This window comes from Molothrus ater, chromosome 9 (assembly GCF_012460135.2).
Source record: "Molothrus ater isolate BHLD 08-10-18 breed brown headed cowbird chromosome 9, BPBGC_Mater_1.1, whole genome shotgun sequence".
In the NCBI taxonomy this organism is placed as follows: Eukaryota; Metazoa; Chordata; class Aves; order Passeriformes; family Icteridae; genus Molothrus; species Molothrus ater.
Genome location: NC_050486.2, coordinates 6,539,365 through 6,555,567, shown reverse-complemented (window position 1 = coordinate 6,555,567; position 16,203 = coordinate 6,539,365). Strand labels below are relative to the sequence as shown.

The 16,203-nt window shown below is 44.8% G+C and overlaps 1 protein-coding gene across 1 annotated transcript in view; it reads left to right on the top strand.

The window, feature by feature from the left end:
* Window positions 1-12,496, top strand: part of PLA2G4A (phospholipase A2 group IVA) — a 68,527-nt gene extending 56,031 nt beyond the window's left edge. The window contains exons 15-19 of the mRNA XM_036388312.2: window positions 1,520-1,771; window positions 6,667-6,851; window positions 9,697-9,892; window positions 10,099-10,256; window positions 11,061-12,496. Coding sequence (XP_036244205.1) covers window positions 1,520-1,771; window positions 6,667-6,851; window positions 9,697-9,892; window positions 10,099-10,256; window positions 11,061-11,195 — 926 coding nt within the window. The 3' untranslated portion in view covers window positions 11,196-12,496. The remainder of the gene's footprint in view (window positions 1-1,519; window positions 1,772-6,666; window positions 6,852-9,696; window positions 9,893-10,098; window positions 10,257-11,060) is intronic.
* Window positions 12,497-16,203: the final 3,707 nt, after the last annotated feature.

Below are 16,203 nucleotides of genomic sequence, written 5' to 3'. Positions count from 1 at the left end.
TGATTCTCTCACCTGTCTGGAATTCCACGTACAACCCAAAAAATGTGGTTTGCTGGGCCAGAGCTCTCCAGAAGCCTGTTTCCAGCAAGCTGCTGAGCTCAGAGGCACCTTGGAATTGCTACCAGCCCCCTAAACCAACACTATCCATTGTTTTCAAGGGTTTAGTGAATCAAATATTTACCTGGGAATGGTTTAATGTGTGTTTCCATCATTCACAAGTGTCTTCTAGCACCTTTACAAATGACATCTGATACAGGAAATTCCTCATGCATGGCACAGTGTTTGTAACAGTGCCCAAATCCAGGTGCCCAGAAGAGGCACAGCCACAAAAGGAATGTTGGGCAGTGGCAAGAAAAGATTCTGTTGACAATTACCTCTAAGAACCTAAAGCACCTGGAGATTTCTGATGTCTTAGTCAGCTTTCTGTATTTGATTATATTTTTGGGGTGATTTTCACCTGCAGAAATTGAGTTTTATTTTTAGCAAGTGGAGCAAAGACGAGAATGCAGCTGTTTGTGATTTCAGGATCTACAGAAGAAAAGACAATCTGTATGGTGAGACAGGGAATTGTGTCATTAGCTCAGCTCAGTGATTGCTTCTTCAGCTCCCCCTATGTGTAAAACCGTCGGTGGTACCAGGTTTTGTGTTTATTTGTGGGTTTCCTGTTTAAACACTATAGCCAGCACCAAACACATTTCTCTCCTAGTTTGTAGCCATAGTGAACAACCAACAAATCTGGGATTGTAAACACTTGGAAATCCTTCTCACTTCCATAGTATGTAAAACTCGGCTCCTTTAAAGCCTGGCTTAAAGAGGCAGGTTTAAAAGCTGAATTTAATGTATCAAGCTTGAGTCTGAATTATTTTCTTATCCAAAACACCTCCAAAAACTCAAGTATTGACTGGGTAAATGAATGGAGGGTGGTGCCAGTCCAGGTACTTTTTACTGCTAGCTCCAACTACAGACATCTAAGTCTGCATCTTTCATTGTATTCTTTAGTTAATTAAAACCAGATATTAATTGTAGGTTACAGTTTACTGTAATGATAATTTCAGGTATTTTAGAATTCCCATGCTATAGCATTATCCTTTATGCAGACTAACTCTGCTTTCCTGAGCAAAGCTGGATTTCTAACAGGAAGGAAAGATGGAGAAGGCTGTCAATGCACATCCAGATAAATTTATGTCTACATCAAGTATGTATCTTATCAGCTCAGGTCTATCCCTGAGCTTACAGAGAAAGCCCTGCTCAGGTCATCCTATTTTCCCAATCTATTTTCCTGATGGACACATCCACACTATTGGGGTGTAGATGAAAGGTTTCACTGGGCTGTGAAGTTGAAAGGATGAATTCTCTGCACTTCTCTGAAATCATTGTTTCAAATCATTGATTGCTCCATCATCTCGTTGAAAGAATTCTTGTATTTTCGTACATCCTTTCCTGTATATCCCCTGCCATGGTGAGGTTACACTTGCTGTGTTTAAGTACCACTGCTGGGTGTTTCCATTTTTGTGTGCAGGCACGGAGGGCGCCGAGGCCAAGCAGGAGAGCCAGGGGAGGCTGCAGGAGAGCAGCCAGGAGAGCTGGGTGCAGCGCATGCTGATGGCCCTGGTGGGGGACAGCGCCCTGTTCAACACGCGCGAGGGCCGCGCCGGCAAGGTGCACAACTTCATGCTGGGGCTGAACCTCAACAGCTGCTACCCCCTGTCCCCTCTGGCAGAGCTGCTCACCCAGGAGTCCCTGGAGGAGGAGGAGCCGGCAGCAGTGGCAGGTGAGTTCCCAGCACGCTGGTGCTGTGTGTGGTTATTCGTGAGGGCAGAGGCGGCGCGTTCCCAGCACGGTAACGTCACACCAGGATGGCTACAACAGCTCCGTGGGCATTGTCCAGCAGTGGAGCTTGTGAGGGGGCTGGGAGGCTCAAAGGGCACCACATGGTGACTTCTGTCTGCTCCCTGCCCTGTCCCTTGGCACAGCCACTGGGGGGACAGTGGCTCTTGGTTGGCAGAAGGCACCAAACTGCTTTTGTGCATGGTGCCCTTTGTTACATCCACTTACATTCGCTGTCTCACTGTCTTGGCCTTCTCCAAAGGGTATCCAGATTGTTCCTTGGCTCTTATTGCTGCTAAGCCTGCTGGTGGAAAGGAAACCTTTCCTTGTTCTCCTGCAGGGCTTCCCTGTTGGAAAACCTTTGTAGCTCATCTGCTCTGTGTTTTGAAAAACCCCTGGAGGCAACACACTTCTTCACTTGTAGGATCACAGAATCAGTGAATTTTGGAAGGGACCCACCAGGATCATGGAGTCTGACCCCTGTCCCTGCCCAGACACCCCAACAATCCCAGCCTGTGCATCCCTGGGAGCTTTGTCCAAACCCTCCTGGGGCTCTGGCAGCCTTGGGGCTGTGCTCATGCCCTGGGGAGCCTGGGCAGTGCCAGCACCCTCTGGGGAAAAACCTTTCCCTGAGCTCCAGCCTGACCCTGCCCTGACACAGCTGATAGATTCTTACTTTGCTGACACCATGTTCTTCCCAGCGTGAACTCACCTGACAAACCACTCCCATTCCAGGGTCCCTGATGTGCAGGTGCATCCATATTTCATGTTGGCTTAAACAAGAATGCTGATAGAGGATAAGAATTTCAGAAAAATATGAATTTGCAAAAGAAGTTCAAAGTTTTCCCTCACCCTGTGAGGGATGTGGTGTGTGGAACAGTAGCTGTGAAGAATAATTGTGTTTGGTTAGGATTTTGGAGCCTTTGCCTTGGTGTTTACTGCAATCTGCTCAGTAAAAGGCAAGTTTCTCAGTGTTCTTCTGGCACTGGCAGTGTCCAAGCCCAGGCTGGACAGGGCTTGGAGCAACCTGGGATAGTGGAAGGTGTCCCTGCCCATGGTACGGGGTTGCCCTGAGTGATCTTCAAGGTCCTTTCCAACCCATGATTCTGTGATCCATCAAGCAAAGAACCACTACACCTCTTTGAAGGGGGTGTTCCCTCCAGGCTGTTCCTCCCAGCACAGCCCTACCAACTATCCCTGGTGACAGCACCATTCTCCTCAGCCCTCATTTCCTATGCAGAAGAAGGAGATTGTCCCAACTGCTCGTTAAGCAACAGTAAATACCTGATGTCATTTAAATGCTTAAGTAGCAGCCGTGCTCTAATGTGTATTTGTTAATGTAACAAATCCCTTGCAGGGCTTGAAGAGTAATTTCCATCTGGACTCCACTTTCTAAATATTTCTGTCATCTCAGTAGTGTTTACAACTGGGTAGTCTTAATATTTATAGTACTTGGAAAAGAGGCAGGAAAGTGGGTAGGAAATTTATGGTTGGAAAAAATGACAGTTGATGAGAATTTTGCATAACTAAGACACGTGGATAGTCTTCAGAATCAACTGTCAGTTTCCTGGGATTTGATTTAGATGGAAATAAAATGCTGGTTTGACAGAACTCGGCACCTCTGACACAATTACTTTGGAGTGCCTGAAACTTCTGTGGGTTAAAATGGCAAAAGTTTGACATGACTGCAGTTTTTTGCTGTTAGCCAAAGCCCACATTCATAAACTTGTAGTTACAACTCAGATCTGACAGCTGCGAGTGGTTGCAATATTGTAGTCAAGAATAGTTAAAACCCCCTTGAAATGTCAGTAGTTAATATAAAATGTAATCATTCAGTAGTGTGATGAGTGTATCCACATTTTAATGCTGTGAATTTTCCCAATATATGGAAGAGCTGAGGAGCCCAGAGGCTCAGATAGAAAGGAGACTGTGGTGTAAAATTTAAATCCTTAGATTACTGTGGCACTGGATGCATTTAAGCTGTGCATATTTATTCCTAGCACTGGCAGTTTACCTGTCAGCTTGAGTGCAGAGGGAAGTCTGTATTGCTTTAAGACTTACTCTCCTTTATTGCCTACACTCCAAAGGAGAAATAAGTGAATCAAAAAGGATATCAATAATACTTTCCATCTCCAGCTGTCCCTAAACCCTCTGCAGAGGATGAACTGTGGCTGACCTAGGGCATTCTTACAGTCATTACTGGGGATTGAATTTAGGGTCTGCAGTGCCTGCAGCAGAGATCCCAGCTGCTTGGTCTGGAAGTAAAACCTTTGGCTTTGCTTTCCCACAGACTCTATTTGTGGAGATAATGCTAAACATTTTCTTACTTCATCAGGAGTGATTTCATTGTGAACTCTGAGTTGTTGTGTTTCTTTTCTTGATGTTACAACACACCAGAACAATTTGAGAAAATGCCAAGTGCTTAACAATGGGGAAAAATAGCCCCTAATCCCTGCTTCCTTATTTCAGTATTTATGGAAACAGTTGTAGTGGATGGACGTCAGTAGCAAGTGCCCTTCTGATCTGCCCTCCTCCCACTGGAGCTGCCATCTGTGGCACATTTGGTCTCTAGGATGTGCCCTCTTTATTTCCTAACAAATATCTGTCTGTGAATCCCATTGCTGGGAAGCTGACAGGACTGAGCTGGCTAAACATGGAGCTGGGCTGCTAAACACAGACCCACAGAGTTGTTAAGGCTGGAAAAAACCTTCAAGATCATCAAGTCCAACCATCACCCCAGCACTGCCACTAAACCCTGTCCCCAGGTGCCACATCCTCCCATTTTCTCCCAGTCTGCTGTTTGATGGACTGGAAGGTGCTGGTAATAGGAATGCATCTTTCCTAAAAGGCTAAAAATTCATGTCCCAGGCTCTGGCATTCTGGGATTCTATGAAGACTGTGACTACTAAAACCCATTTATATGGCTGTTATAAATTTATTGATGGCATGAAGACATTTTCTCCTTTCAAATATAGTAAGATTATTTTGATAAATTTGATTTTAGGGTCATGAGGGCTGTAATAGGATCCATCTCACTCTTCAGTCTTGGGAGGAAGTTTGTGTGGCAGTAATAACACTCCCATCAAAAACACTGTTATAGCTGATGCTGTTCTTGATTAAAGGATCTTTCAAATTCAATTTTTGTAACATAAGAAAAGATGAAACTTGAACGAAAATATTTTTCAATTCCTTAGAAGTTCTAGTGAGAACAAGGGTTAAATTCTGTTTGACCTGTTGTCTTTAAACAAGAAGAGAAAAACCAAATTGGTCTATGCGTGCTAAAGGGAACTGTAGTCAGTGTGGGTTTTTTACTGTTTTTTTAAGTTGTGATGAATTTGATAAATACTGATACATTTTCTTTCATTTATGCTAATTCATGATTATGAAATATATCTGGTTCTAAAATAGGTTTATAAACACACTTAGCCCTTTAGCAATAGGCAATTATTTAAAAGTGTTCTCTCCTTTAGAAATCAAGGCAAATAGTGGGAAAATGGTGCTTTACTATTTAGAAAAGGGTCCTCTTATAAACAGCAACAGAAATAAAAAATGAAATAATCTGTTTTAAGATTTTGTTTGGTCCTCACAACATACTGCTCCTGAAATGATAGGGACAAGGGTTAGAATTATTTTGGATGGATTTTCTTTGCTTCAAAAAGACTTTTTTTTTTTTCCAGATTACTATCATTGTCAATAAGTAGATGCCAGGAAATTCAATTATAAAGAAATAATTATATTTTTCTATCCAGCATTCCTTACATTACACTGCCCTCTACAGATATGAGCATTAGATTTTTTGTTAAAAAGAAAAACCATGCACTGGAAATATTGGTAAGGTCTGGAACAAGAAAAGACTGTCAGGGGAAAAGTTTTTAAGTACAGCACGGATAGTTTAGTAGTATCCAGAGACTTTCATTTTCTAGTGTCCAGAGACCTGGCCAAGTGTGAAGACAGCCAGGGAAAATGGATTGGCTTTTCCTGAGCTGTACCTGAGGGAATGTTGGGGTTAGAGGGAAACAACATCATCAGAGAAAAGAGTGGTGGATACCACACTGGGACAGCACCAGCAGCAAGTGGCTGACAGGGAATTCTGTCCAGTGCCTGAATTATGGATATGGGTCACTATTTCTCTTTGTTCCTGCTGGAGTGGTGAGAGTGAGGTCATCAGGTCTGGTGCAGCTTGGAAAACAAGACCTGATAGTCCTGATTTAATGAGCAGAAGCAGGCACAGACAAGTGTCACAGGAGGACAGAGCCACATTGAGGATTTTTGGGTAAATTTGGGAGAACTGGGAAGGATGTGGGGTTGGGAGGGAACCTGGGGGAATAGGTTTGGGCCAGGCAGCTGTTCCAGGGCTCTGCAGCCTGCAAGGAAAGAAGTTCTTCCTTGTGTTGAGGTGGAGCATGTTGTGTTTGTTTATGGCCATTGCTCCTCATCCTGTCACTGGCTCCACTGAACAGAGTCTGGGACCATCCTCTGACACCCCCATATGTCTCTTGACATCCCATAAACTTTTTCCTTTGTGTATGGATTGTTTGGGATGATGGAGTGAAGGTGGGAGGGCTGGGATCAAACCTGGTTATTTGTCCCCTTTGGTTCACCTCCTCTGGGTCTGCCTCGTGAACTTGGCCTCCTGAGGGCTCTTCCAGTTCTAGCTTTTCACCTCATTCTCCAGTTTTTAAGAGTTTTAGTTAAACTTGAATTCATGGTGTGTTTGCCTGGGATACACTGTGCAGTTCAAATTCCATGCTGTCCCTAGAACCTGGGGAGAGCTCATCAGAACCTCAGTTCTTAACTCAGGTGTCCTTGCTTGGTTTGTTTTTCCCATGTTCCACGCAGATCCTGATGAGTTTGAGAGGATCTATGAGCCCCTGGATGTGAAGAGCAAGAAGATCCACATTGTGGACAGTGGGCTCACCTTTAACCTGCCCTACCCACTCATCCTGAGGCCCCAGAGAGGTGTGGATCTCATCATCTCCTTTGATTTCTCAGCCAGGCCAAGTGATTCCAGCCCTCCTTTCAAAGTAAGTGACACAGGCCCTTCCTTTCCTGCATTCAGGGGTTTAAGGTGACTCAGGTCTATTCCACATGGTCCCAGAAAGGCCTTGGTGCTGTTGTATCTGCAGCTTTGGAATATTTTATTCCACGTCAAGGCAGAATCTTGCCCTGTGCCTCAGTTCCTGTTTACATGCCTTCCATGAGGCAACTGGCACAAAGAGGGATCATGAACTCGCTTGGAAGGGGGAGCTTGGTTGTTTTTATGGGAGTTTTGCTTTGGCACTGATTGCAGAGTTTTATTTTCTGTCAGAATTAAACAATTAAGTCATTTTCCCTGCCGTACTCTCCCTCCACCCAGCTGCTCTCCTCTGTGTGCTGTGATGTAAATGGATGGTTTCGTGTCAGCATCTTGCAGAAATGCCTCATCTCAGGATTGCTAAATAAATAACCTTTTGGAATCAGGGCTAACTGTTCATTTACATCTCACCAGGATAATCCTGGTTTAAAATCCATCTTGAATCCATCCATCTTTAAATCCATCCAGACCAGAGGAAAACAGCAGCAGAACAAGGAGTGAGTGCCATGGCTGTTTTCTGCAGCAGGTGTGGAAAGCACAGCTGTCAGTCTGTACCACCTGCACATCCACACAGCTCCAGCTGATCCCAAAGCCTTTACATGGATCATTTTTGGGAACTGCTACAGAAAAAGCAGCACTTAGAGACTGCTGTGAGGTTCTCACTTTGTGCTGTGGTTTAGTGGGCCTGGTGGGATTTGGTTGATCTGTATGATCTTGGAGGTCTTTTCCAACTGTAATGATTCTACCAACCTCAAAAAGGAGGCATTATTTGTTTCAAACCCAAATGGATTTTTAAAATAATTTTTAAGGGAACTCACTTTTAAGGGAACTCAAACATTCCTGTTTGAAAAACAGCTGGCATTCCTTGTTGCTTTACAGATAAATTTTAGTTAAAACAAACAGAGAATTCTTTTCCTTCAGCTGCTATGGAGTGACAAAACTCCCAAAACAACATCAGAAAGCAACAGCAGTAGCAAAATGAGCTTCAGATCAGTGCTGCTAACTGCAAAGCAAAATTACAGGAGAATAAAAAAGAAAAATTCCTGTAATCTCAATATCTCTTGGGGCTACTGGGGAGAATAGAGCTCAGAGAAGAGAAGACTTCTTAGTGCTTGAGTTCTTTTGTTTTTCCTTAAATGACTGAATCCCAGAGTCTGTTTTTTTCCTTTACATTCTTATGCAAATAGAATATTATCTCCTTTTTTTGTCAAGAGTGTTTGCCCCAGCAGCTAAATTTTGCTGACACAGCACTGCCATTGCCTCTGAAACATCTTTTCCCTCCCTTTTTTAACATTCCACAGGTGGAGTCTGTGCAAAAGGCTGTATATGGTCACCCCTGCTACCCTTAGCATTCTGTCTTTGTCAGCTGCAATTTTCTGGGTTGTTTTGGGGAACATGGAGAGATTAATGAGCACTCAAGTGGCATTCTGAAGGTTTTTCTCCAAAATGTCATTTTCAAAATAGTATAAATCCCTTAACATGATAAAAAATGGCGGGAGAACTAGATGGTGCCTCAGGTTTTCCAGAACCTCTCTTGAAGTGAATTGTTTCTGGAGCACAAGTGGGTGTGTGCTGAGGCAGACACAGGTGTATTCCTGAGGCACAGGACAGGAACAGGAACCAGTTCTGTCCCATTGGTGCATTGCAAAGAGCAAATACCACTTCAGAAGTGGGCCTGTATCTATGGTAGCACTCTAATATTTTATTCAGTGACTCGAGCCTTGGTTTACCATTTTACACCCACTATCTCTTAATCTCTTCCGTATCCAAAACAGCCGTCCAAAGAAGGGTCCTATTTCATTGAAAACCAAGATTAAAGATGTTTGACCTTCCCTCTCCTCCCTCTCACACACCCTCATTACATGCTTTTGAGTCATTATTTACAAATTATCTTGTTTACTGGGTTGTCATGAGGAAAAAGAAGCCTGTTTTCCAGAGCTCTTCACACGGTGTGCTTTGAGAGGCCCCTGAGCGCGGGGGTTAATTCTGAGTACAACAATGTGTGGCAATGTGTACAACAAGTGTTTAGGAGCTCTCAGTGGTTGCCACAGCACTGGTACTGCTTTGCAAAGTAAAATTATGGATGGCTATTCCACACTGTCAGCTCTGTAAATTCACCCCCAGGTTTCTGGGGCAGACCACGTTCCTTCCTGTGACTCATGTGGCAGGTGGCAGAGCCTGGGCAGGGTGAGTGAGGTGCTCACTTGGTCTAGCTGAGATGGACTTGATTAATCCTGAGAGCCACAGGGTGGTTTGGGCTGGAAGGGACATGAACCTCATCCCACTCCACACCTTCCACTGTCCCAGGTTGCTCCGAGCCCCATCCAGCCTGGCCTTGGGCACTGCCAGGGATCCAGGGGCAGCCACAGCTTCTCTGGGCACCCTGTGCCAGGGCCTGCCCACCCTCACAGGGAACAATTCCTTCCCAATATCCCATCTAAACCTACTCTCTACCAATGGGAAGCCATTCCCCCTTGTCCTGTCACTCCATCCCTTGGAAATTGTCTCTCTCCATGTTTCCTGTCAGCTCCTTCAGGCACTGGAAGGTGACAGTGAGGTCTCCCCAAAGCTTCTCCTCTCCAGGCTGTGCCATCCCAGCCTTTCCTCCCAGCAGAGCTGCTCCATCCCTCTGACCATCCTGGTGCCTCCCCTGGACTCCCTCCATGTCATTCCTGTGTTGGAGATTTAATAATTCATGGATTACATTAACCACCCCATGCAATCCCTGTCTCTGCAAACCTCCTGACTTTGCAGTGGAAGCTTTTGTGCCACCTGAGTCTTTCTCCTCTTTCCAGGAAATCCTGCTGGCTGAAAAATGGGCCAAAATGAACAAGCTTCCTTTCCCCAAGATAGACCCCAATGTGTTTGACAGGGAGGGCATGAAGGAGTGCTATGTTTTCAAACCCAAGGACACCTCCTCGGAGAAGGACTGTCCAACCATCATCCACTTCGTGCTGGCCAACATCGACTTCCGGAAGTACAAAGCTCCAGGTGAGCTCACAATTCCTGATGCTGAATCCACCTGTTCCTCTGGAATCACTTGGTGGTTATGTGCTAGGAATGTTTTGCCTCTGAAACAACTCAGAGCAGCTTTGTCTGCAGTCCTTAGGGAATTAATTCAAAGGAGCCGTTAAAAATAAGGTAATAAATCCTCAGCCCTAACTTTTGGATGGAATTTTTGTATTTGTCCTGTGCAGGTGTTCCCAGAGAAACACAAGAAGAGAGAGATTTTGCAGACTTTGATATTTTTGATGATCCAGACACACCTTTCTCTACCTTCAACTTCCAGTATCCCAACGAGGCTTTCAAGAGGCTCCATGACCTCATGGAGTTCAACACCCTCAATAATATGGATGTGAGTATGGGGGGTTAAAGGGGCTGGATTGTTACAGGGGGAAGTGGGTGATGTGAGGAAAGCCCTAAATCTGCCCTACAGAAGGTACAGGGCTTTGCCTCAGTGTTTGCCTGATTCTCTCATTCGGTTCTTGCCTTGGTTTTGCCATTTTACCACCCCAAGCCATTGAGTATAACTGAGCAAAGGGCACTGCTAAAGATGTAAACATGATGTGCAGCACTTTATACTCAGGGGCTTTTTGTCTAATTGGACAAAAAGGACACTGGAAGTTTTCTGTGAAGGAAATTTCTTTAACAGCTAACACATTAATAGTGATTTGTAATTGATAGTTGGTGAAACATGGCAGCATGATCCCAACATCTGTGGAGTGACAAGTGTAATGATCATCCCAGATAAAGATACAGGGGTTTTAATCAATATAGTGAAGAAAACTTGTTGCATCAACACAAAGGATTTAGAAGTGAAGATTTAATCTTTCTCAACATAATAATTACTTTCTACATCCTTGAAATATGGATTTTTCTCAACGTTTGGATTTACCTTTCTGAGTTTCACTGGGGCTTTTTTAAATACTGTGTGTTTTTGTGTGACTTCTTTGGTGTTAGTGGTGTCCCTCATATTTTTATTAACCACATTAAAATCAGTATTTTATACACTCAATAAATACTATTTGTGCTAAAACTCGTTATCCCTCTGCTCAGTGATGGAAGGGAGCTAAAAGTGGGAGCAGCAGCTGTTAATGGGAGAAGGGGCTGTTTCTGTCCATTTGCAAGTGTTCAAAGTGAGCTTTGCTGCTGGCTGCAGGTGATCAAGGAGGCGATGGTGGAGAGCATCGAGTACAGGAAGCAGAACCCCTCGCGCTGCTCCGTGTCCCTCAGCAGCGTGGAGGCCAGGAGGTTCTTCAACAAGAGCAACCTCAACAACAACAACCACACGTAGAGGCTGTGCCCGGCCTGGCCCTGCCCAGAAACTGCTCCTGCCTTCGGAACTGCGGGCAGAAGGACTTGAGTGGAGCATCCCGGATCCTCACAGGGCTGTGCGACACTCCTGAGAACATCTTCTTGTGAATGCATTTTGTACTGCTTTTTATGAGAGCTAAAAACATTTCAGTAGGCGGAGATCCTCATTTCTAAAACTGTGGATCATTGGGTTCAGTGTCTTTTTGTTTTCTTATAGAATTGTAAACACTGGTTTCTTTTGGGGGGGGGGGTAATTGGTTTTTAATTGATGTAAACTGGGCGTAGCTTGAAGGGTAAGATGGAATTAGAAAAAAAAAATTGAAATCCACTTTACTGCTATATGAGAATGTCTGTACCACTCAGCAAAAAACAAAACCTCTGATATTTTCTTTTTCTTATTTAATCCTCAAAATTACATTGCTTGAACTCTTGTGCTACTGGCAGCCATATGTTAAATTATTGTCAGTTTGTGTATTTCTGACCTGAAAGTTTCTTCATAAATTGACAGTGATTTTGCATTTGAGCATGATTAAAACAACACATTTCTGCAAAGGGACAGTGGCAATGTTTACTGGGGATAGGTAGAACATGCCCAGGTAAGAATATGAAGCCTTAAGGGCTATTTTAAAAATATATTCTTAGTACTTTGATTAATGAAAGACTGGTCATAGACAGATTCATTTAGTACCATCTCAACCAGTATTGCTGTAACTGTGCAAATGCACAGAAAATGCAGCTGCACCTCTGAAAACTTTAATTGCTAAAGTCGGTAAATCTCTGGGAAGGGAAATAATTACAATGCATTTCTTTGACAGCCACTGTACCAAAGAATTGTGGAATGGTTGGGGTGGAAGGGACCTTAAAGTAGATCTCATTCCACCCCCTGCCATGGGTAGGGACACCTCCTACTAGCCTAGGTTGGTCCAAGTCTACATGCAAAGTTCTGTGGTTAAATAACATTTCCTGTATTGATCATTAGGTTTTATTTCTATTTGAGTTAGTGCATGTTTAAAATCAACAGAGAAAATAGAAGTAACTTATCTTAGTGCTGCATAATTTAAACATTTTCCATAAATTCTGGAATACAGAAAGGAACTGGTACCATTATATTATTGTAATATTGTCTTTTAAATGTTGTCTTTCCTGTTGGTAATGTAATATTTGTATTTTATATTTTATAATATGTACCTACTCTGTTTCATGGAAGAGTTTTATCATGCTTTATACAGTTTATATTATCACAGTGTTACTAGATGATAAAAAATAAAACTATATTTGTCACCTGCTGTTTTCAGACAGTTTTATTTTGATAATTTGTGGGCTATTTTCAGTTTTTTGTGAAGATATGTGGAGCAGCTCGATGGTGAGGGGCAGCTCACAAGACTGACAGTGCATGGGATGAGTCTTTGCTGCCTTTAATCTTGGATTCCTTATAAAGCAGGGAAGTTTCTTAGATATTATTAAAAATAATGTGGAAGGAGAATAATCAAGTAGGAAAAACCTCTCTTTTGACACACAATGTGACACCAACCACATAGAGTTTTCCTGTACCTAGAAATGTATTCCCAGCCTGTGATCCCGAGGAGGCATAAAAAGGTGGATTTAGAAAATGAATTATTTCAGGCTTCAAACATTACTGTAGGGGCAGCACATGGGAGATCCTTTATGTCTGAAGGACATGGGAGTGCCACCCTGCACTGGTGAAGGGGGTGAAGCCTTGGGGGTGAGCTCAGTTCCTGGAAAACAGCTCTGGTGGGCTCTGGAGAATGGCTGTTGTGGGCTCTGGAGCCCATCTCTGGAAAACATCTCTGGAAACCAGTTTTGGTATGGTCTGGAAACCAGCTCTGGTATTTTCCGGAGACCATCTCTGGTGGGCTCTGGAAAATGGCTCTGGAAAACACCACTGATGGGCTCTGGACACCAGCTCTGGTGGGCTCCTGGAGAATGGCTCTGATGGGCCCTGGAAAACATCTCTGGTGGGCCCTGGAGACCTGCTCTGGTGGGCTCTGGGACATCAGCACTGAGGGTGGCCTTGAGTGTCTTTTCCTTGGGCCCTTGGGACAGGCTGTAGTGCCAGGATGGGCACTGGAAATCTCTGCCTGCCTTTTTCTTTACCAGCAGAAGGGAATGCTCAGAATAAATCCCACTGACCTGGGGAGCACTGGAGCTCTGAGCAGTGGCCTGGGCCTGTTTGTGTTGGTGAGAAGAAGATCCATTTTGGCAGGGAATGGGGCTGCAGCCAATGCCTTTTCCTGTTCCCCTGGGCATGTTTTGTCTGAGGGATGACACCTGAGCACTGAGTGATCACCTGCAGAGCTGTTCTTACAGAGCACACAGAGCTGATTTTCCAGGAGATCTGCTCGTGCTCAGGAGTGGATGTGGGATCAAACAGCAGATTGTGCAACCCCTTGTGTTGACATAACAGGTTTTTGCTCTGGTGCTCACTGGAAGCAAAGCTGAGCAGACGTTTCCTGGAGCTGTAAATTCACCCCTCGCTGGCTGCTGGCTCCTGGGGTTGACAGGTTTGTGTGGGGATGTGACTCAGCCAGGAGGTTACACAGGGCCCTTCTCACGAGGAGGGGTGGGAGGCAGGGGCAGGAGGATTCCCAGGAATTCCCCATGGCAACACAAACACAGCACTGCTGAGCACGCGAGGCGAGGAGCAGGCCCTGGGGCACGGCCAGGACACGGCAACTCCTTAACCTCTCTTTAGAGAAACCAAACCCCACAGGAACAGCAGTTCTTCCATAGCTGTGTAACCCATGAGGGCCCCACAACCTGAAATCAGAGAACCAAGGCCAACCCAAAAGACTCCTGGTTTTGTCAGGAGGTGTTTGGGAACAGAGCTCCCTGAGCAGGCAGCCGTGAGCTTGGAGAGACCCATGTGGTAGGATGGATCTCAGGGGTGCCAGAAACACAGCCACATCTGAGAAAGGGGACAAATGGGGCACTGAAAAGGGAACCCCAGCTGTGATGGGGTCACTGGTGCTAGGCTGGGTCTCTTGTCTGCAGATTTTGCAGCACCTGGGGCTTCCCTGGCATTCCATCTTCACCTGGAGCCAGCAGCCCATTCGTGAGGCCATCCCGAGACCTGTCAGAAAAACCTTGGGGAATTTAACATCAAACCACCTTTACACTTAAGTATTTTGTCTTTAATCAGTACAATGCTCTTCCAGTGCGTCCTCCTCAAAGGCTGTGGCCAAACTGGCCACAGAAAACTGGGAACCTCAAGGTAGTTTTGGCCTTTGTGTCTTTCTCAAATTCTCACCCAGCTATATGGTTTTAGGCAAGTCAAAACTGAGCAGGGGAAAATAGGCAGCTCTGGGTTTGAGTTGAAACTGTAACTTCTGCCATTGAAGAATAAACCAGACTGGTAAAGCTACACCTCCCATCCTTGGCAGTGTCCAAGGCCAGGTTGGACCGGGCTTGGAACAACCTGGGATAGTGGAAGGTGTCCCTGCCCACGGCAGGGGTGGCACTGGATGGGCTCTAAGGCTTCTCCCAACCCAAACCATTCCATGATTTTATGATTCTAAAGTTATATCATTTGTTTGGTACCGTTTTGTATTTTAGCTGCATTTCTGCTCCTCACGCAACTTTTTGGATGGATGCTGGGCCAGCACTGACAGCAGGGGACATGGGACTTGTGCCAGGCAGGCTGTAAGTTCTGGGATAAGGAGGAGAACGCAGGAGACACCCTCCACATCCCGCTGGTGCTCAACACCTTCCAGACGTTTTCTCACAGCTCGTTTAGGGCGTGTGCCGTAAAACACAAACCGGAATTAACGCCATGGCTTTAAAAGAGACTGGGGGAAATGTTTCACCAGCGTGTTTGGGAAGTAGAGACTGATGCTTTGCAGCTGTGGACTCAAAGCAAATCCCTCTGGTCCGGTTTCACCAAACCCCAGGGATTTGCCTGAGGGCATTTTTGTGTGACGGGTCAGTCCCCTGCTCCTGGCACTGATGAATCCCAGGATGCTGCCAGCTTGGAGGGCTGGGGTTGGGAAGGTCCCTCTGCTCCTCCTTTGGAACTGCTCTGTCCCTTTATAACCCTGTGAGGAAGCTGTTTTGAACTGATGTCTTTTTGACCTTGCAGAAGCCCAGAAGTTAGTAATGCTGTTTAACTCTCATTTGCTGTTCCTCCCTCAGCTTCAAACCTCTTTTAACACCTTGTTTAAAAACATGTTTTAAACCCATTTTTAGGTAAAGAAATTTATTCCAAGGTGACACAGAGCAGGTTTCAACACCCCACCAGACCACAAGCCTTTTCCTGGTGTTGCCTCTGTGTCTTTTCTGTCTCTTCTTTCAAGAGCTGCCAGAAAACAAATTAGAGAATAATTTGACATCTGAAATCCACTGTGTCTTTATTGCTCACTTCCTTTTCTTTTATTCTGGAATCTTGGGATCATGGAACCATTAAGGTTGGGAAATACCTAACAGATCATCAAGTCCAACCATCAGTCCAGCACCACCACCAGGTTCAGCATTAAACCTGGTCCCCAAGTGCCACATCCACATGGTTTTTGAGCACCTCCAGGGATGGTGACTCCACCATGCTCCATGACATGGCTGTGAGCTGGGACAGCTGGAAGATCCAGAAGCAAGCAATGTTTCAGTGTAAATTGTTTGAAATACAGGAAACTCAATCTTCTAGATGAAGAACACAGGTATTTATACAGTTAAATATATGTATTTAAAATTTATGTTTAACTTATGAACTATCATTGCTCTAGACCAAACCCACCCCACTTTTCCTCTCACCCTGGGGGCCAGTGCATGTTTCCAGCTAAAGGAAGTATTTAAAGTCCCAAAGAACATTGTCCTGCTGTTTGGTCCCTGTGTGAGGAAAGGGCAGCAGGGTTGGGTTTGGTCTTTGTGTTTGTAAATGATTTAGTACCAGAGGCAAGGAGGGTGAGTTATGCAAGCAGCAAAATGTGATGAGAGTGACCTAAATTTAATAAAATGGCTGAAAACAGTGAAGGTGTGAA